The following is a 14,945-nucleotide window of genomic DNA, read 5'->3' as shown; positions in this document are numbered from 1 at the left end:
TTCTTGTGATGTCACTACATGTGACGTCACTGTGATTTGCATATGATAATGGGCTCCTTCACTATTTTCCTTACTCGTGCCCTGTTTATTGGCATGACATGGGTCTATAGGTATTAAAAATAAACATTAAACTCATAGGTGTTCAGCCCATTTCTCTGGTGATGTCAGACATTGGAATGTATTCAGCTGCTTCTTCTATTTTTAGATGAGTACAAATAACATACGTTCCCCCTCCTTCCAATTCGTTCTTTTTCTCCCCCTTTCTTTGTCTCTCTCACTCTCTTTATCTCTCCCCTCTCTATCTCCCACACACTCCTGTTAGCTTTAGCTTCATGAATGTCACTGCCACTTCTGGCATTCATACGACAAATCCTTCCGAACATTTGAGGACAAGGGACAATCAAGTGTGGAAGATGAGTTGCTGGGAGTGCAACTGATTGTCCTGGCACATATATGCTTTTGTTGTGGGATTTCGCTATTTTACCACATTCTTCAAACAAAGTCTACTGCTTACAGTGTGTGTTCGTGTGTGTTCGCTGATGACGTTTTCGGTCTGATATCGGACTAAAGCTCTTCCCACATTCATTGCACTTGAATGGTTTTTCCCCTGTGTGTATTCGCTGATGTTTTTGGAGGTTTGATAAGTGACTAAAGCACTTTGCACATTCACTGCACTTGAATGGTTTTTCCCCTGTGTGTGTTCGCTGATGATACCTTAATGCTGAAGAGTCGCGAAAACTACTGTCACATTCACTACAATTATAGGGTTTTCCCCCGTGTGTGTTTGCTGATGACGTTTGAGGACTAATAAGTGACTAAATCTCTTCCCACATTCATTGCACTTGAATGATTTTTCTACTATGTGTGTTCGCAGATTTGACCTTAATGCTGAAGAGCTGCAAAAACTATCGTCACATTCACTGCACTTGAATAGGTTTTTCCCCTGTGTGTGTTCGCTGATGGCTTTGAAGGTTTGATAAGCGACTAAAGCATTTTGCACATTGACTGCACTTGAATGGTTTTTCCCCTGTGTGTATTCGCTGATGTTGTTGGAGGTTTGATAGGTGACTAAAGCACTTTGCACATTCACTGCACTTGAATGGTTTTTCCCCTGTGTGTATTCGCTGATGTTGTTGGAGGTTTGTTAATTGACTAAAGCACTTTGCACATTCACTGCACTTGAATGGTTTTTCCCCTGTGTGTATTCGCTGATGTTTTCGGAGGTGTGATAATTGACTAAAGCACTTTGCACATTCACTGCACTTGAATGGTTTTTCCCCTGTGTGTATTCGCTGATGTTGTTGGAGGTTTGTTAATTGACTAAAGCACTTTGCACATTCACTGCACTTGAATGGTTTTTTCCCTGTGTGTGTTACCTGATGGTACCTCAATGTTGAAGAGTCGCGAAAACTACTGTCACATTCACTACAATAATAAGGTTTTTCCCCCGTGTGTGTTCGCTGATGACGTTTTCGGTCTGATATCTGACTAAAGCTCTTCCCACATTCACTGCACTTGAATGGTTTTTCCCCTGTGTGTATTCGCTGATGTTTTTGGAGGTTTGATAAGTGACTAAAGCACTTTGCACATTCACTGCACTTGAATGGTTTTTTCCCTGTGTGTGTTACCTGATGGTACCTTAATGTTGAAGAGTTGCGAAAACTACTGTTACATTCACTACAATAATAAGGTTTTTCCCCCGTGTGTGTTCGCTGATGATTTTGGAGGTTTGATAAGTGACTAAAGCACTTTCCACATTCACTGCAATGATATGTCTTTTCCCCCTTGTGTGTACGCTGATGACGTCTTAGGACTAATAACTGACTAAATCTCTTCCCACATTCTTTGCATTTGAATGATTTTTCTACTATGTGTGTTCGCAGATGATACCTTAATGCTGAAGAGCTGCGAAAACTATTGTCACATTCACTGCACTTGAATGGTTTTTCCCCTGTGTGTGTTCGCTGATGGCTTTTAAGGTTTGATAATTGACTAAAGCACTTTGCACATTCACTGCACTTGAATGGTTTTTCCCCTGTGTGTATTCGCTGATGTTTTTGGAGGTTTGATAGGTTACTAAAGCACTTTGCACATTCACTGCACTTGAATGGTTTTTCCCCTGTGTGTACTCGCTGATGTTGTTGGAGGTTTGATAAGCGACTAAAGCTCTTTGCACATTCACTGCACTTGAATGGTTTTTCTACTGTGTGTGTTCGCAGATGATCCCTAAATGCTGAAGAGCTGCAAAAACTATTGTCACATTCACTGCACTTGAATGGTTTTTCCCCTGTGTGTATTCGCTGATGTTTTTGAAGGTTTGATAATTGACTAAAGCACTTTGCACATTCACTGCACTTGAATGGCTTTTCCCCTGTGTGTATTCGCTGATGTTTTTGGAGTTTTGATAATTGACTAAAGCACTTGGCACATTCACTGCAATGATATGGATTTTCCCCCATGTGTGTACGCTGATGTATCTGTAGGGTTGATAACTGACCAAAGCTCTTTACACATTCACTGCACTTGAAAGGTTTTTGTCCCGTGTGTATTCGCTGATGTTGTTGGATGTTTGAAAAGTAACTAAAGCTCTTTACACATTCACTGCACTTGAATGGTTTTTGTCCTGTGTACGTGTGCTGATGAAGCTTGCTTAGTGATGACAAACTAAAGCTCTTGCTGCATGTGTATGATTCTTCTTTCTTGGTTAGTGTCTGTGGGTCGGGTATATATTTTTCTACATCCCATGACTGCATTTCCTGATGGGCTGACATGGCTGATAAAGCACTTGTGTTTTTCTCACAAACTTTATATGTGTGCAGTAATTTGCGCGTTTGATTTCTGTTTTAACAATAAAATGCGATAGCCACCAAATATTTGCCACACTCCTAATATGTAGAAAGGTGTCTTTGTAGGCGATAGTGCCTTTAGATTGGATTATGGCAATGCACCCCTGCGGGTAAAGATGTATCTTCCTTCTGGCCGGTGCAAATCGGGACAGTCTGTTGTATTGTAGATAGACAAACTCCTCTTTCCTTTACCCGTCAGTTGTCTGGCTCCGCTCTGTTGTGCTCTTCTCTGCTTACTGTGGTTTGGCCAGATAGAGTTTACAATGCACCTAGAGCACGGAATGATGGCTTGTAATCATCTTAGAAAACAGAGCACTGCGGTAATCACATCATACCGATCCCATGATCAAAGCTGGTGTTGGACACTTGTTTATACAGGAGGGGGTTTGTTATTGTTGTTGCCTTAATTTTACTAAGGTCATTTCTTCGTCTTGTAGCGTGGAGGTGCACAGCTCAGACTCTTACAATCACTGAACTGCCCTTGAAGCTTCATCCGTGATCTGTCAGTTTGTGTGCAGGTTCCTCTGTCGCCGACTGCGCTGATGTTTTCCTGAATACTGGAGCTCATTATTTCCGCTATTATTGAAGATTTACAGCCTTCGCTTCATTATTGATGGTCATTTCACACATGCAAGGCTTGTTTTCTGTTGGATCGCAAGATATTTTAAATTACTAAATTAAAACATAATGGAATGAGAATTCACAATGTTTAACTGATTGTAACAGACATTTCAGGAGAGATTTACCAAATCTCCACACAATGCAGCTCAGTCCTCCCCCGCGAGGCTGCGCTGCGTGGCGCGACAGGAAGGGAACAGGAGAGCACCATATTTTCGAAGATATGGGTCTCTCCTTTCCTTTCCCTTGCGCCGGTACTGATTACAGAGGGCCTGCGCCATGCACACACCTTATGAAAGAACAAGGGGGGGTTTGGCCCTGTAGGGAAGAGGGTAGGTAGGGCCTATTACTGCCAAAAGGGAAACATTTACCTATGCCTCTGTATGCATAATTATCACAATTAATGAGTGAAAAGACAAAACCACACTGTTAGTTGTCTAAGACACTTGATTTATGTCTATTATTTTTGAAAAATCCAAAAATTGTACATTATTTAAGACAGAAAAGGATACATAATCAACTTCACATAAAACCCACTACAAACATTTTTTGTAAGGGAAAAAGCGCAAAAAACAAGTGTATAAACAATTGTGTGAATGATAATCAACAAATCAAAATAATGTGCATATAAATTGTACACAGTGATAAACAATTATCTCGAAAAAAGTAAAGGACAGACTTTCATGCAGTCAAATCAGATAATGAACGTTTGGGGGGTACGTTTTATTCAATACCAGCCCTCCTTCCTGTAGTACTATTTGTTATATTGTCGTGATTGTGTGAATACAGGAAATAACCAAGCCACTAGTTTAGGGCGAAAACATAGATGCTAAATGCCAACGCGTTTCGAATGCCAATGTGTGATTCATCGGATTCTCATCAGGGCGTGGAGTTTATCCAAGGGTACTGTTTTGGGAGAAAGAATAGGGAATTGGATTTAGTTTGGAGCACAAACACAAACGGAGCTTTTTCCAATTGAGTGCATCGTCCGATGCAGCATACCTTATGTGACCAATAGGTTGTGGTCACTTGAGTCTTTTAAAGAGTAGTCATCATATGTCATCAAATGCCGTGGGCGTCAACCTGCAATGTGGTGACATTGGCAAGATAAGTTTATGTAATAAAATGTGGACTGGCACTGCAGCAATATGTTTATATGGCCAGAAAGGTTACCTCTATGGGGAGCAGCCGCTCCGGGGTCGAGGCCTGGAGGAAACGGATCTCAGTTCAACAGTGCCCCCTTTGTGAAAATTCTACGAATACAAAAATGAATTTTTGTGGTCATGGCGAGGAAGGGTGGAATTGTTAGGACCCAACAAGAGAAGAGTTGAATTGCTTACTTTTTTCCAGGGTTGTTTGTTTCTTTAACGTGTCCTATTAAGAAAAAAGACAGGCGGGAAGTTCAAAAAGCCCTGTCAGTGTATATTGAAACAATCGAAAAAAGAATTCGGTTGCACGCCGGGCGGCGTCTTACCGTGACTTGTGACCCTCAGGGTTTCGGGTCTCCCGCGTGCTTGAGGGCGGGGGTCTTGGAAAGGAATGAATCCTACACACTTGTGGCAACTGTATATCGTGTTCCTCTACCTTAGAAGGTAATACGTTTGACCATGACGGGGTCACATGGAAACATGACATGTTGTTGGGTCCTAACAATTCCACCCTTCCTCGCCATGACCACAAAAATTCATTTTTGTATTCGTAGAATTTTCACAAAGGGGGCACTGTTGAACTGAGATCCGTTTCCTCCAGGCCTCGACCCCGGAGCGGCTGCTCCCCATAGAGGTAACCTTTCTGGCCATATAAACATATTGCTGCAGTGCCAGTCCACATTTTATTACATAAACTTATCTTGCCAATGTCACCACATTGCAGGTTGACGCCCACGGCATTTGATGACATATGATGACTACTCTTTAAAAGACTCAAGTGACCACAACCTATTGGTCACATAAGGTATGCTGCATCGGACGATGCACTCAATTGGAAAAAGCTCCGTTTGTGTTTGTGCTCCAAACTAAATCCAATTCCCTATTCTTTCTCCCAAAACAGTACCCTTGGATAAATTCCACGCCCTGATGAGAATCCGATGAATCACACATTGGCATTCGAAACGCGTTGGCATTTAGCATCTATGTTTTCGCCCTAAACTAGTGGCTTGGTTATTTCCTGTATTCACACAATCACGACAATATAACAAATAGTACTACAGGAAAGAGGGCTGGTATTGAATAAAACGTACCCCCCAAACGTTCATTATCTGATTTGACTGCATGAAAGTCTGTCCTTTACTTTTTTCGAGATAATTGTTTATCACTGTGTACAATTTATATGCACATTATTTTGATTTGTTGATTATCATTCACACAATTGTTTATACACTTGTTTTTTGCGCTTTTTCCCTTACAAAAAATGTTTGTAGTGGGTTTTATGTGAAGTTGACTATGTATCCTTTTCTGTCTTAAATAATGTACAATTTTTGGATTTTTCAAAAATAATAGACATAAATCAAGTGTCTTAGACAACTAACAGTGTGGTTTTGTCTTTTCACTCATTAATTGTGATAATTATGCACACACCTTAGCACCAGAGCACTAGGGTGTGTGTGTCTGTGAGTCCAGCATGCGTTTTGTACAGGAAGGACACCCTTCCTGTACAAATTATTATGACTCGACACGAGGGAAAGCTTTTACCATTTTGCATACGTGTTGCACAGTGCAGCACACATGCAAAGTCAGAAAAGGAAGGAGAAAGGAAAGCATTTCTCCTTCCTTGCACCTAGTTTTCTGGTTGCACGGGAACGCCCATGCACCACCCTTGGCAGGCTCCAAGGCACAAAGTAATGCAAAACAATGCTATGCGCAGTGTCACATTACTTTAACGTTATTTCCAGTGTTAAACAAGTTTAGCGCTGGAAAGTAAATTAGGAAAAAAGATTTTGCTCCATTTTGTGCCTCTTTTGTGATGTAAACCGTGCAAAATCTTAGTAAATCTCCCCCTTCTTCTTTATCGCTTTTGAAACTTAGCAAGGAATATTTCATCATACACAGATATTTAACTAAAAGTTCTGTTGATCAGGTGACATCTTATTAATGTCTGGAAAGGAGTTGATTTACCAGTGTTTACAGAGTAACTTAGCAAAGTAAAGGCGCTCATGGTGCACCCAACTGCTTAAGGTATAGCTTAACCCCTTCCATGCTGATGACAGAACGGTTCCGTCAGTAGCTACGGGTGAGCTGTGCTGATGACGGAACCGTTCCGTCATGACTCCGCCCGCGCAAGGCGGAGTCAGCACAGGCGGAAAATACGCCCCGCACGGAAGGGGTTAAGATAGACGCATATGGTCAAGATTTAATTTAAACAACAATAGAGTTTAGAGAAAGAGATGGATCAGGCTGGGCTGTAAAATTTCCAGTAACTCTTTACAAAGTATACAACAAAAATAACTCCAATTACTCACTTTTTCTCATTCTTTCCGATTCACTTAAGATCATCTCAAATACCAACTCCTGTCTTTACTCGCTGTTCATAAGTCACCTTTGACACGTTCAACAGCTCCTTGGTTCAAGCATTTCTGGTTTCTTCTAACCTGGAAGATTGGAACATTATTGTGAGTTGAGGGGGGTTTCCTATCAGCATAACATCTGTCAATCTCCCTGAAACTAGTGCTGCTTACAGAGCCTGGTTCTGGCCCTGAAAGACAACTTTAAAAAGCAAGTCTTTAGTTCTTCCTAAAGTAGATAAAGTTCTGTAAGATGCAGCTCCTTCCGGGGCTTTTGTGTAAAACATAACGAGGGGTTCACTGTAAGCCCCATCCTTTACATTATAAGCACTGATCAGGCAAACAAACATTGATTCATATAATTTAATATTCAATGAGATCAGTCATTTAGTACTTATAGAGAATCCATCACAACCAATAATTTACCTGACATATCCCCGCAGCAGATGTGTGCATATTACTCTTTTCCCCCCTTTTCCAACATTACATGGCATCTGGCATGACGTTGTCCTTTTGGGGCCCAGGAAGCCATTTGTGACCGGATGGGCATTTGGAAGAGCGGGAGGAGGTGTCAGTTATCCACAGGTGATGCAGCATTTCTACCTTTCCATATTTCTCATATTCAAGTTTACCTAATTTAATGTCCTTCGGCCCCCCTACTGCCCTCTGGCTACGCACTCACTCAGTGGCATTCATCAGAAGTCAGATAACTGCCTCATACTCACAAGGCCATGGATCTCACTTCTTCTACAACAATTATTGCAGACAAAGGGCCTAGTTAGGAGTTTGTCCAACAGATTATTGCCTCAAAACTAGGGGTGGGTGAAGAATTCTGCTCTGCCGGCGGAGCTCGCAAAGTTTTACCCACTCCTGGTCCAAAAAACTCCATGTAGAACAGTTCTTTTCTCAAGCGGTTCGCCAACGGTAAGGTGACGAGCGCTTGTGAGAAAATATAGCACGCTAGACCTCCTCCTGGTGAGATTTCTCATTGCGGGAGGTCAAGGCAGGTCGCGACCACTAGAGTGTTAAAATCTGCCATTCTCGTTGATGAAGCTGCCATTCGATTAGGATATCAATTAGAGCGGCAGAAAGCAGCATCGCCCTCTGACACGACGCGTAGTGCTGTTCGTGCTGATTTTACAGTGGGGGTTAAACTGCTGGCACTAAAAATCAGTAAGAGCAGTGCAACTTAAACTCTGCCACTAGCGGAAGTCAGTAGAGTGCGACGGAGTTTCCCTGACACTTCATGGAGTTCTGCGGGGTAAACTCTGCAAACTACATCAAGGCATTAACAAAACATGACAGATATCCTGTCTGCCTTATTATAATTGCCACAGGATGTAATGCATTTTTAATGGGGCGGGCAGGATACCTGTCACATTTGTGATGGAATAAACCATCCTCTGAAATATAAATCAGGCATTTGGTGTACATTGCTTCCAGTCTGGCTAGCTGGGCTTGACGGATCTTGTGGTTTGTGGGTCTCACACTCCGTTGAGGTCACCACCAGGCAAATCTTCCGTCAGCTGTGTCCTGTGCAGATCTTCCTTCCAGGCAGGACTTCTGTCAGCTGTGGCCTGTGCAGATCTTCCTTCCAGGCAGGGGCTTCTGTCAGCTGTGCCTTGTGCAGATCTTCCTTCCAGTCAGGAATTCTGTCAGCTGTGCCTCGTGCAGATCTTCCTTCCAGGCAGGACTTCTGTCAGCTGCGCCCTGTGCAGATCTTCCTTCCAGGCAGGACTTTTGTCAGCTGAGTTTTGTGCAGATCTTCCTTCCAGGGTGGACTTCTGTCAGCTGTGCCTCGTGCAGATCTTTCTCCCAGGCAGGGTCTTCTGTCAGCTGCACCTTCTGTGGATCTGCTTTGCAGACAAGGGCTTATTTCCTCAAGGATCAGTTCAAAGGTCGGGAGAGGTAGAACTGGTCTAGGTCATCTTCTTTATTGCCGTTCAACTGGTCAAGCCACAGAGCTCGTGCTCTGAGAGGACAGAGAGTCTGGGTTTTCTGAGCTCCATGGAACATTAAGACAGTTCCACCACATCCAGCACATACTACAAGACTCCAAGAGTCAATACTACAAGTGCTGCTCCAAGTTTTAATTCTACCACTGTATCTGAACATCCCCTGGCAAATGCCAACTAGAGACTAAACATCCAGCCTGCACCAGCAGAGGGCAGAAAGCTTTTCAAGCAACTCGAGGTAAATGGACTTTCACTATCTGTCATAACTGAAGATGTTATTCCTTGGTAACATCAATCCCCTTTGGACAAGGTCCTCCATTTTGCTATCAGAATGTAACTCATCCTGCGCAGACACAAACCCTCTAGTCCATATTGCATGAAGCTGGGTGGTTCTCCCCCAGAAGAAGGCCCTCCACAAATTGCTGACATTTTCTTACACCCCCTCGACAGCTGTGGCAACACACAGACCAACTACACCCCCTCAGGGATCACCCGTCCATCTGCCAGGATCAAGACTCAGATCTTTCACCCTTCTCTGTTACCGTCTTTGGAACGGCCTGTCTCTGGGATTCGTGGAAGCTCCACACTCAGTGAGCGCAGAGTTGCCTTGTAAAACCATCTCATGAGAGTGGGAGAAAAGAACATTAAGTGACAAGCACCGCACAGAAGTGTAAATAACTCTACCATTATCATTCCATGAACCATTGTCCTACTGTTGATGTTTCGACATGGATGTTTTGCCATCTATCACAGCAGCTTCTTCGATTAAAATCTTACTCAACACTTTTGCATCATAACCATTTACCTATGTACTGTTTCTGACCCTACGACATCTCTGGCAGGCATGCTGGGCTGACAGTTGCTACATAAATAGGAAGTAGATTGCTACTGCAGGGAGAGTGCAGTGTCCTTACAGTCAGATGCACTTAATTGGGATAAAAGGTACCATGTTTGTTAGAAAAGCTGCAACTATTAGAATAATAACATATCAAAATCAAATCAAAAAAACATTTATATAGCGCACTACTCACCCGGAGGGTCTCAAGGCGCTTGGGGAGGGGGGGTCCGCTACTGCTCGAACAGCCAGGTCTTGAGCTGCTTCCTGAAAGTAAGGGGGTCTTGGGTCAGGCGGAGGTGGGTCGGGAGGGAGTTCCAAGTCTTGGCGGCCAGGTAGGAGAAGGACCTTCTTCCTGTGGTGGCTCTTCGGATGCGGGGGACGGCGGCGAGGGCGTGGCTGGTCGATCGGAGGTGGTGTTTGGGAGCGTAGAAGTTGAGGCGGCTGTTGAGGTATCTTGGGCCTTAGTTGTGTTGGGCTTTGTGTGCGTGGGTGAGGAGACGGAAGGTGATTCTCTTGTTGACCGGGAGCCAGTGCAGGTCTCTCAGGTGTCCGGAGATGTGGCTGTGTCGGGGGATGTCGAGGATGAGTCTTGCCGAGGCGTTCTGGATCCGCTGGAGTCTCTTCTGGAGCTTGGCGGTGGTTCCGGCGTAGAGGGCGTTGCCGTAGTCCAGTCGGCTGGTGACGAGGGCCTGGGTGAACATCTTCCTGGTCTCGGTGAAGATCTTACGTAGCATGCGCAGGATGTTGAAGCACGACGAGGAGACAGCGTTGACTTGTCTGGTCATGGAGAGGGAGGAGTCCAAGATGAAGCCCAAGTTGCGTGCGTGGTCTGTTGGTTTAGGTGCGCTGCCCAGGGCGGGGGGGCCACCAGGAGTCATCCCAGGCGGCGGGAGAGGAGCCCAGGATGAGAACTTCCGTCTTGTCTGAGTTCAGTTTCAGGCGGCTGGTCATCATTCACATGGCTACGTCTCTCATCCCTTCGTGTAGGTTGGCTCTGGCAGTGGCGGGTCGTTGGTGAGGGAGAGGATCAGCTGGGTGTCGTCGGCGTAGGAGATGATGTTGAGGTTGTGTTGGCGTGCGATGGCCGCAAGGGTGCTCATGTAGACATTGAAGAGGGTGGGGCTGAGCGAGGAGCCTTGAGGGACGCCGCAGATGACTTTGGAGGCTTCTGATCTGAACGGGGGTAGGCGGACTCTCTGTGTCCTACCGGCGAGGAAGGAGATGATCCATTCTAGTGCCTTCTCCTGGATTCCGACGTTGCTGAGGCGCTGCACTAGGGTGCGGTGGCAGACAGTGTCGAACGCCGCGGAGAGGTCCAGGAGGATGCGGGCTGCTGTTTCTCCGTTGTCGAGCAGGGCTCGGATGTCATCAGTGGCTGCGATGAGGGCGGTCTCGGTGCTGTGGTTGGCCCGGAAGCCAGACTGCGAGAGGTCGGGGGATCTGTTAGTCTCGAGAAAGGCGGCCAGATGCTTGTTGACGGTCGTCTCGATGACTTTGTCCGGGAACGGGAGGAGCGAGATGGGGCGGTAGTTTTTAAGTTCGGTGGGGTCCGCTGATGGTTTCTTCAGTAGAGCGCTGAGTTCGGCGTGCTTCCAGCTCTCCGTGAAGGTGGCGGTGTCAAAGGAGGTGTTGATGATGTCCCGCAGATGAGGTGCGATGACAGCGTCGGCCTTGTTGAAGATGTGGTGAGGGCCGGGGTCGGTTGGAGATCCGGAGTGGATGGAGTTCATCGTACGGTGGTGATCGGGTTCCAGGCGCGGACGGTGGTGGTGGGGGGCGTTGCTGCAGTCGTGGGGTGCGTCGGTAGTGTGCTGAAGCTGTTGTGTATGTCTGCGATCTTGTTGTGGAAGTAGGAGGCGAGGGAGTTGCAGAGGTCTTGAGATGGGGTGATGTCGTTGTTTCCGGCGTTGGGGTTGGAGAGCTCTTTGACGATGTTGAAGAGTTCCATGCTGTTGTGTGCGTTGTTGTCCAGCCGTGCCTTGAATGCAGTTTTCTTGGTGGCGTGGATCAGTTGGTGGTGTTTTCGGGTGGCGAGCTTGAGGGTGGTCATGTTGTCTGGTGTTGGGTCTCTGCGCCATGCTTTCTCGAGGGCTCGGCAAATCTTCTTGAAACTCTTGAGTTCGTCAGTGAACCAGGATGCTTTCTTGCTGCCGGGTCTGCTAGGCGGGGTCCTCAGTGGGGCGAGCTCGTCTGCGCAGTTTCTGATCCACTTCGTGAGGTTGTTGGCGGCCTGGCTGGGGTTCGGTGAGCTGGTGGGTGGGTGCTGGCTCAGGGATGCGGCGAGCTGGTCGGCTGTGATCTTGTTCCAGCTTCTGCGTGCCACCTGTTGCTGATGGTGGTGGATCGTGGTTCTTCTGAAGCTGAAGTGGACGCAGCTGTGGTCCGTCCAGTGGAGTCCGGTGGCCTGGCTGAAGACGATGTCCTTGCTGGATGAGAAGACGGCGTCGAGTGTGTGTCCGGCGTAGTGGGTGGGGGTGGTCATACCAAAGCAGCGCACATAATGCAATAACAGACCAGGTACTAGAAAAACGTGACACAAACAATGCAATAACCCAGGCCAGGAACAAGGAAAATCTGATGTAAACAATGCAATAACATAGGCCAGGCGTTGGGAGAATCTGAAGCAAACAATGTAATAACACAGGTCAGGCACTAGGTGAATCTGATGCAAACAATGCAATAACACTGGCCAGGCACTAGGTGAATCTGATGCACACAATGCAATAACACTTGCCAGGCACTAGGTGAATCTGATGCAAACAATGCAATAACACATTCCAGGCACAAGGAAAATCCGATGTAACAATGCAGTAATACAGGCCAGGCACAAGGAAAATCTGATGTAAACAGTGCAATAACACAGGCCAGGCACTAGGAGAATCTGACGCAAACAATGCAATAACAAAGGCCAGGCACTAGGAGGATCTGATGCAAACAATCCAATCACACAGGCCAGGCACAAGGAGAATCTGACGCAAACAATGCAATTAACACAGGCTGGGCACGAGGAGAATTTGATGTAAACAATGCAATAACACAGGCCAGGCGTTGGGAGAATCTGACGCAAACAATGCTAATAACACAGGTCAGGCACGAGGAGAATCTGTCGCAAACAATGCAATAACACAGGCCAGGCACTAGGAGAATCTCACACAAACAATGCAATAACATAGGCCAGGCACGGGAAGAATCTGATGCAAACAATGCATTAACACGGGTCAGGCACTAGGTGAATGTGATGCAAACAATGCAATAACACAGGCCAGGCTCGAGGAGAATCTGATGCAAACAATGCAATAACACAGGCCAGGCGTTGGGAGAATCTGACGCAAACAATGCTAATAACACAGGTCAGGCACGAGGAGAAACAATGCAATTATATTGAAGGTGCTCTGTGCACACTATACTTTCAGTCAATAATCAAACAATCGTTTGAGTGCTGCTCCATTCGTTACACTTGGTCAGAGTGCCTTGAAAATATAGTAACAGATCTGGTTGGGAAAATTCCCGTCCTGATGAAAGTGCGCACTATTTTCAGGGAACTGTTGGTTCCTTATCCATGTCTTTGAAAAATAAAAACGTAGTTGTCTTTTTGATGATTTTATCAATTTCCTTTATTTATATCATTTATTTCATGATTTCTTTGTTCTTTCAATAGATTAAATCAGTTTCATGAATTATACCCAATGCATTTCAGGTCACTCATAGGACCCTTCCTCAGGGGTCTACAAAAATGAAAACGAAAAACGAATTAGTCCCAAACAGCAAAATCTACATTAAATTTTAAACACATCCTGTCTATTTCAAGCAATAATCTCTCTTTTCAGATCAAATCCACGTACATGTATTGTTTCAGTATCGTTCATCGAGTTAAATCAAAGAACAGATCAATACACCAGAATGGTCTTTCATGGTATCTCTAAGAAAATTATATGTGAAAAAATTATATACATGACTATACCCATTACTCACAGGGTCTAATTTTACCCTGCTGACAAGTCATGCTCTAAAACAAATCAGGTTTACGCTAGAAATTACAAGACTTACTTGAGTTTCACGAAATTAAACTCTTTCGCACACGCTGCACGTCGTTCTGTGCAAGCGGTAACAAACGCACTACTTTCTTGCGCTGTGTGAATAGCGTCCTGGCGCGATCATGTGTAGTGTTCTGGAGCCTCGTGAAATAGTCATGTGCTTAGTGATTTAAAGTAACCTGCACTATCGAGATGTAACCCGTTTTGTTGAAGTTGATAGAAAATTCTCAAATTGACATGATTATAATAATTGAAATCGATAGGTAGATTGAATCAGTAGTTAAATCATGTGTTAAAGTGAAAATAGAACAATGCTAGATAGTAACGGTATTATGAATTAGGGACAACTCTGCAGTAAGTTATCAAGTCAAAATCCTAAATAACAGTATGATCTGAAAAAACGTTCTGTGTGACATTATAAAAAACAAGATAATTCAATACGGTCATTCAACCCAAACGGCTGTAAAGTATTCAACTTTTTGATCCAAAGGAATTCAGCCTTTAGTAATTGTTTATGTGGGTCTGTACCCAGATCTTTTCTCACTGCTTCTAGTACAGTGTATCTTAATTGTGAAACATTGTGTCCAACTACATGCCAATGTATAGCCACCGTTGATTTGACATTCTTCAGTCTTATATTACTTTTATGTTCCGTGATTCGAACCTTTATCTTCCTTTCGGTGATACCTACATATATCTTGCCACAAGGGCACTTAATGGCATACACCACATTCTTCGAGTCACGAGTGCTAGTGTGTTTCAACTCAATTGTAAAACTTTTTGAGGGGTGAGTTAGTTGTTTCCCTCTGATGACATTGTTGCAATGCGTGCAATTACCACACATTTGCATCCCTTTGAATTTCGTGGTAGTATTTTCAGTGGTTTTCTTAGATAACAACTCCTTTAGATTGCGGGATCATTGAAAAGCAAAAATAACTTTATTTTTGTTGATGCATTCTAGATCAGTTTCGTTTTCAATCAGATGCCAGTGTTTTTTGATTATGTTTTTTATTTTGTTTGCTTCAGTCGAATATTTCAAAACACACATATGTTGAAATGCTTCTACACTTTTTCTTGTTGTCCTAACAGAGTTGATCTTTCCATCATTTGTACTTTTTGTTTTGATTTGTTAATTAAAGTTTCAGGATATCCTCT

At 44.5% G+C, this 14,945-nt stretch overlaps 1 protein-coding gene across 1 annotated transcript in view; it reads right to left on the bottom strand.

Moving 5' to 3' along the window:
- Window positions 1-237: 237 nt before the first annotated feature.
- The window catches only part of LOC147667567 (uncharacterized), a 222,049-nt gene continuing 207,341 nt past the window's right edge, over window positions 238-14,945 (bottom strand). Inside the window, 3 exon segments of the mRNA XM_086948814.1 lie at window positions 238-772; window positions 775-841; window positions 927-2,838. Coding sequence (XP_086804940.1) covers window positions 504-772; window positions 775-841; window positions 927-2,838 — 2,248 coding nt within the window. The 3' untranslated portion in view covers window positions 238-503.

This window comes from Lissotriton vulgaris, unplaced genomic scaffold, assembly GCF_964263255.1.
Source record: "Lissotriton vulgaris unplaced genomic scaffold, aLisVul1.2 SCAFFOLD_1707, whole genome shotgun sequence".
Lineage (NCBI taxonomy): Eukaryota > Metazoa > Chordata > Amphibia > Caudata > Salamandridae > Lissotriton > Lissotriton vulgaris.
The sequence above is the reverse complement of the archived record's forward strand: the minus strand, read 5'-3'. Positions and strand labels throughout refer to the sequence as shown.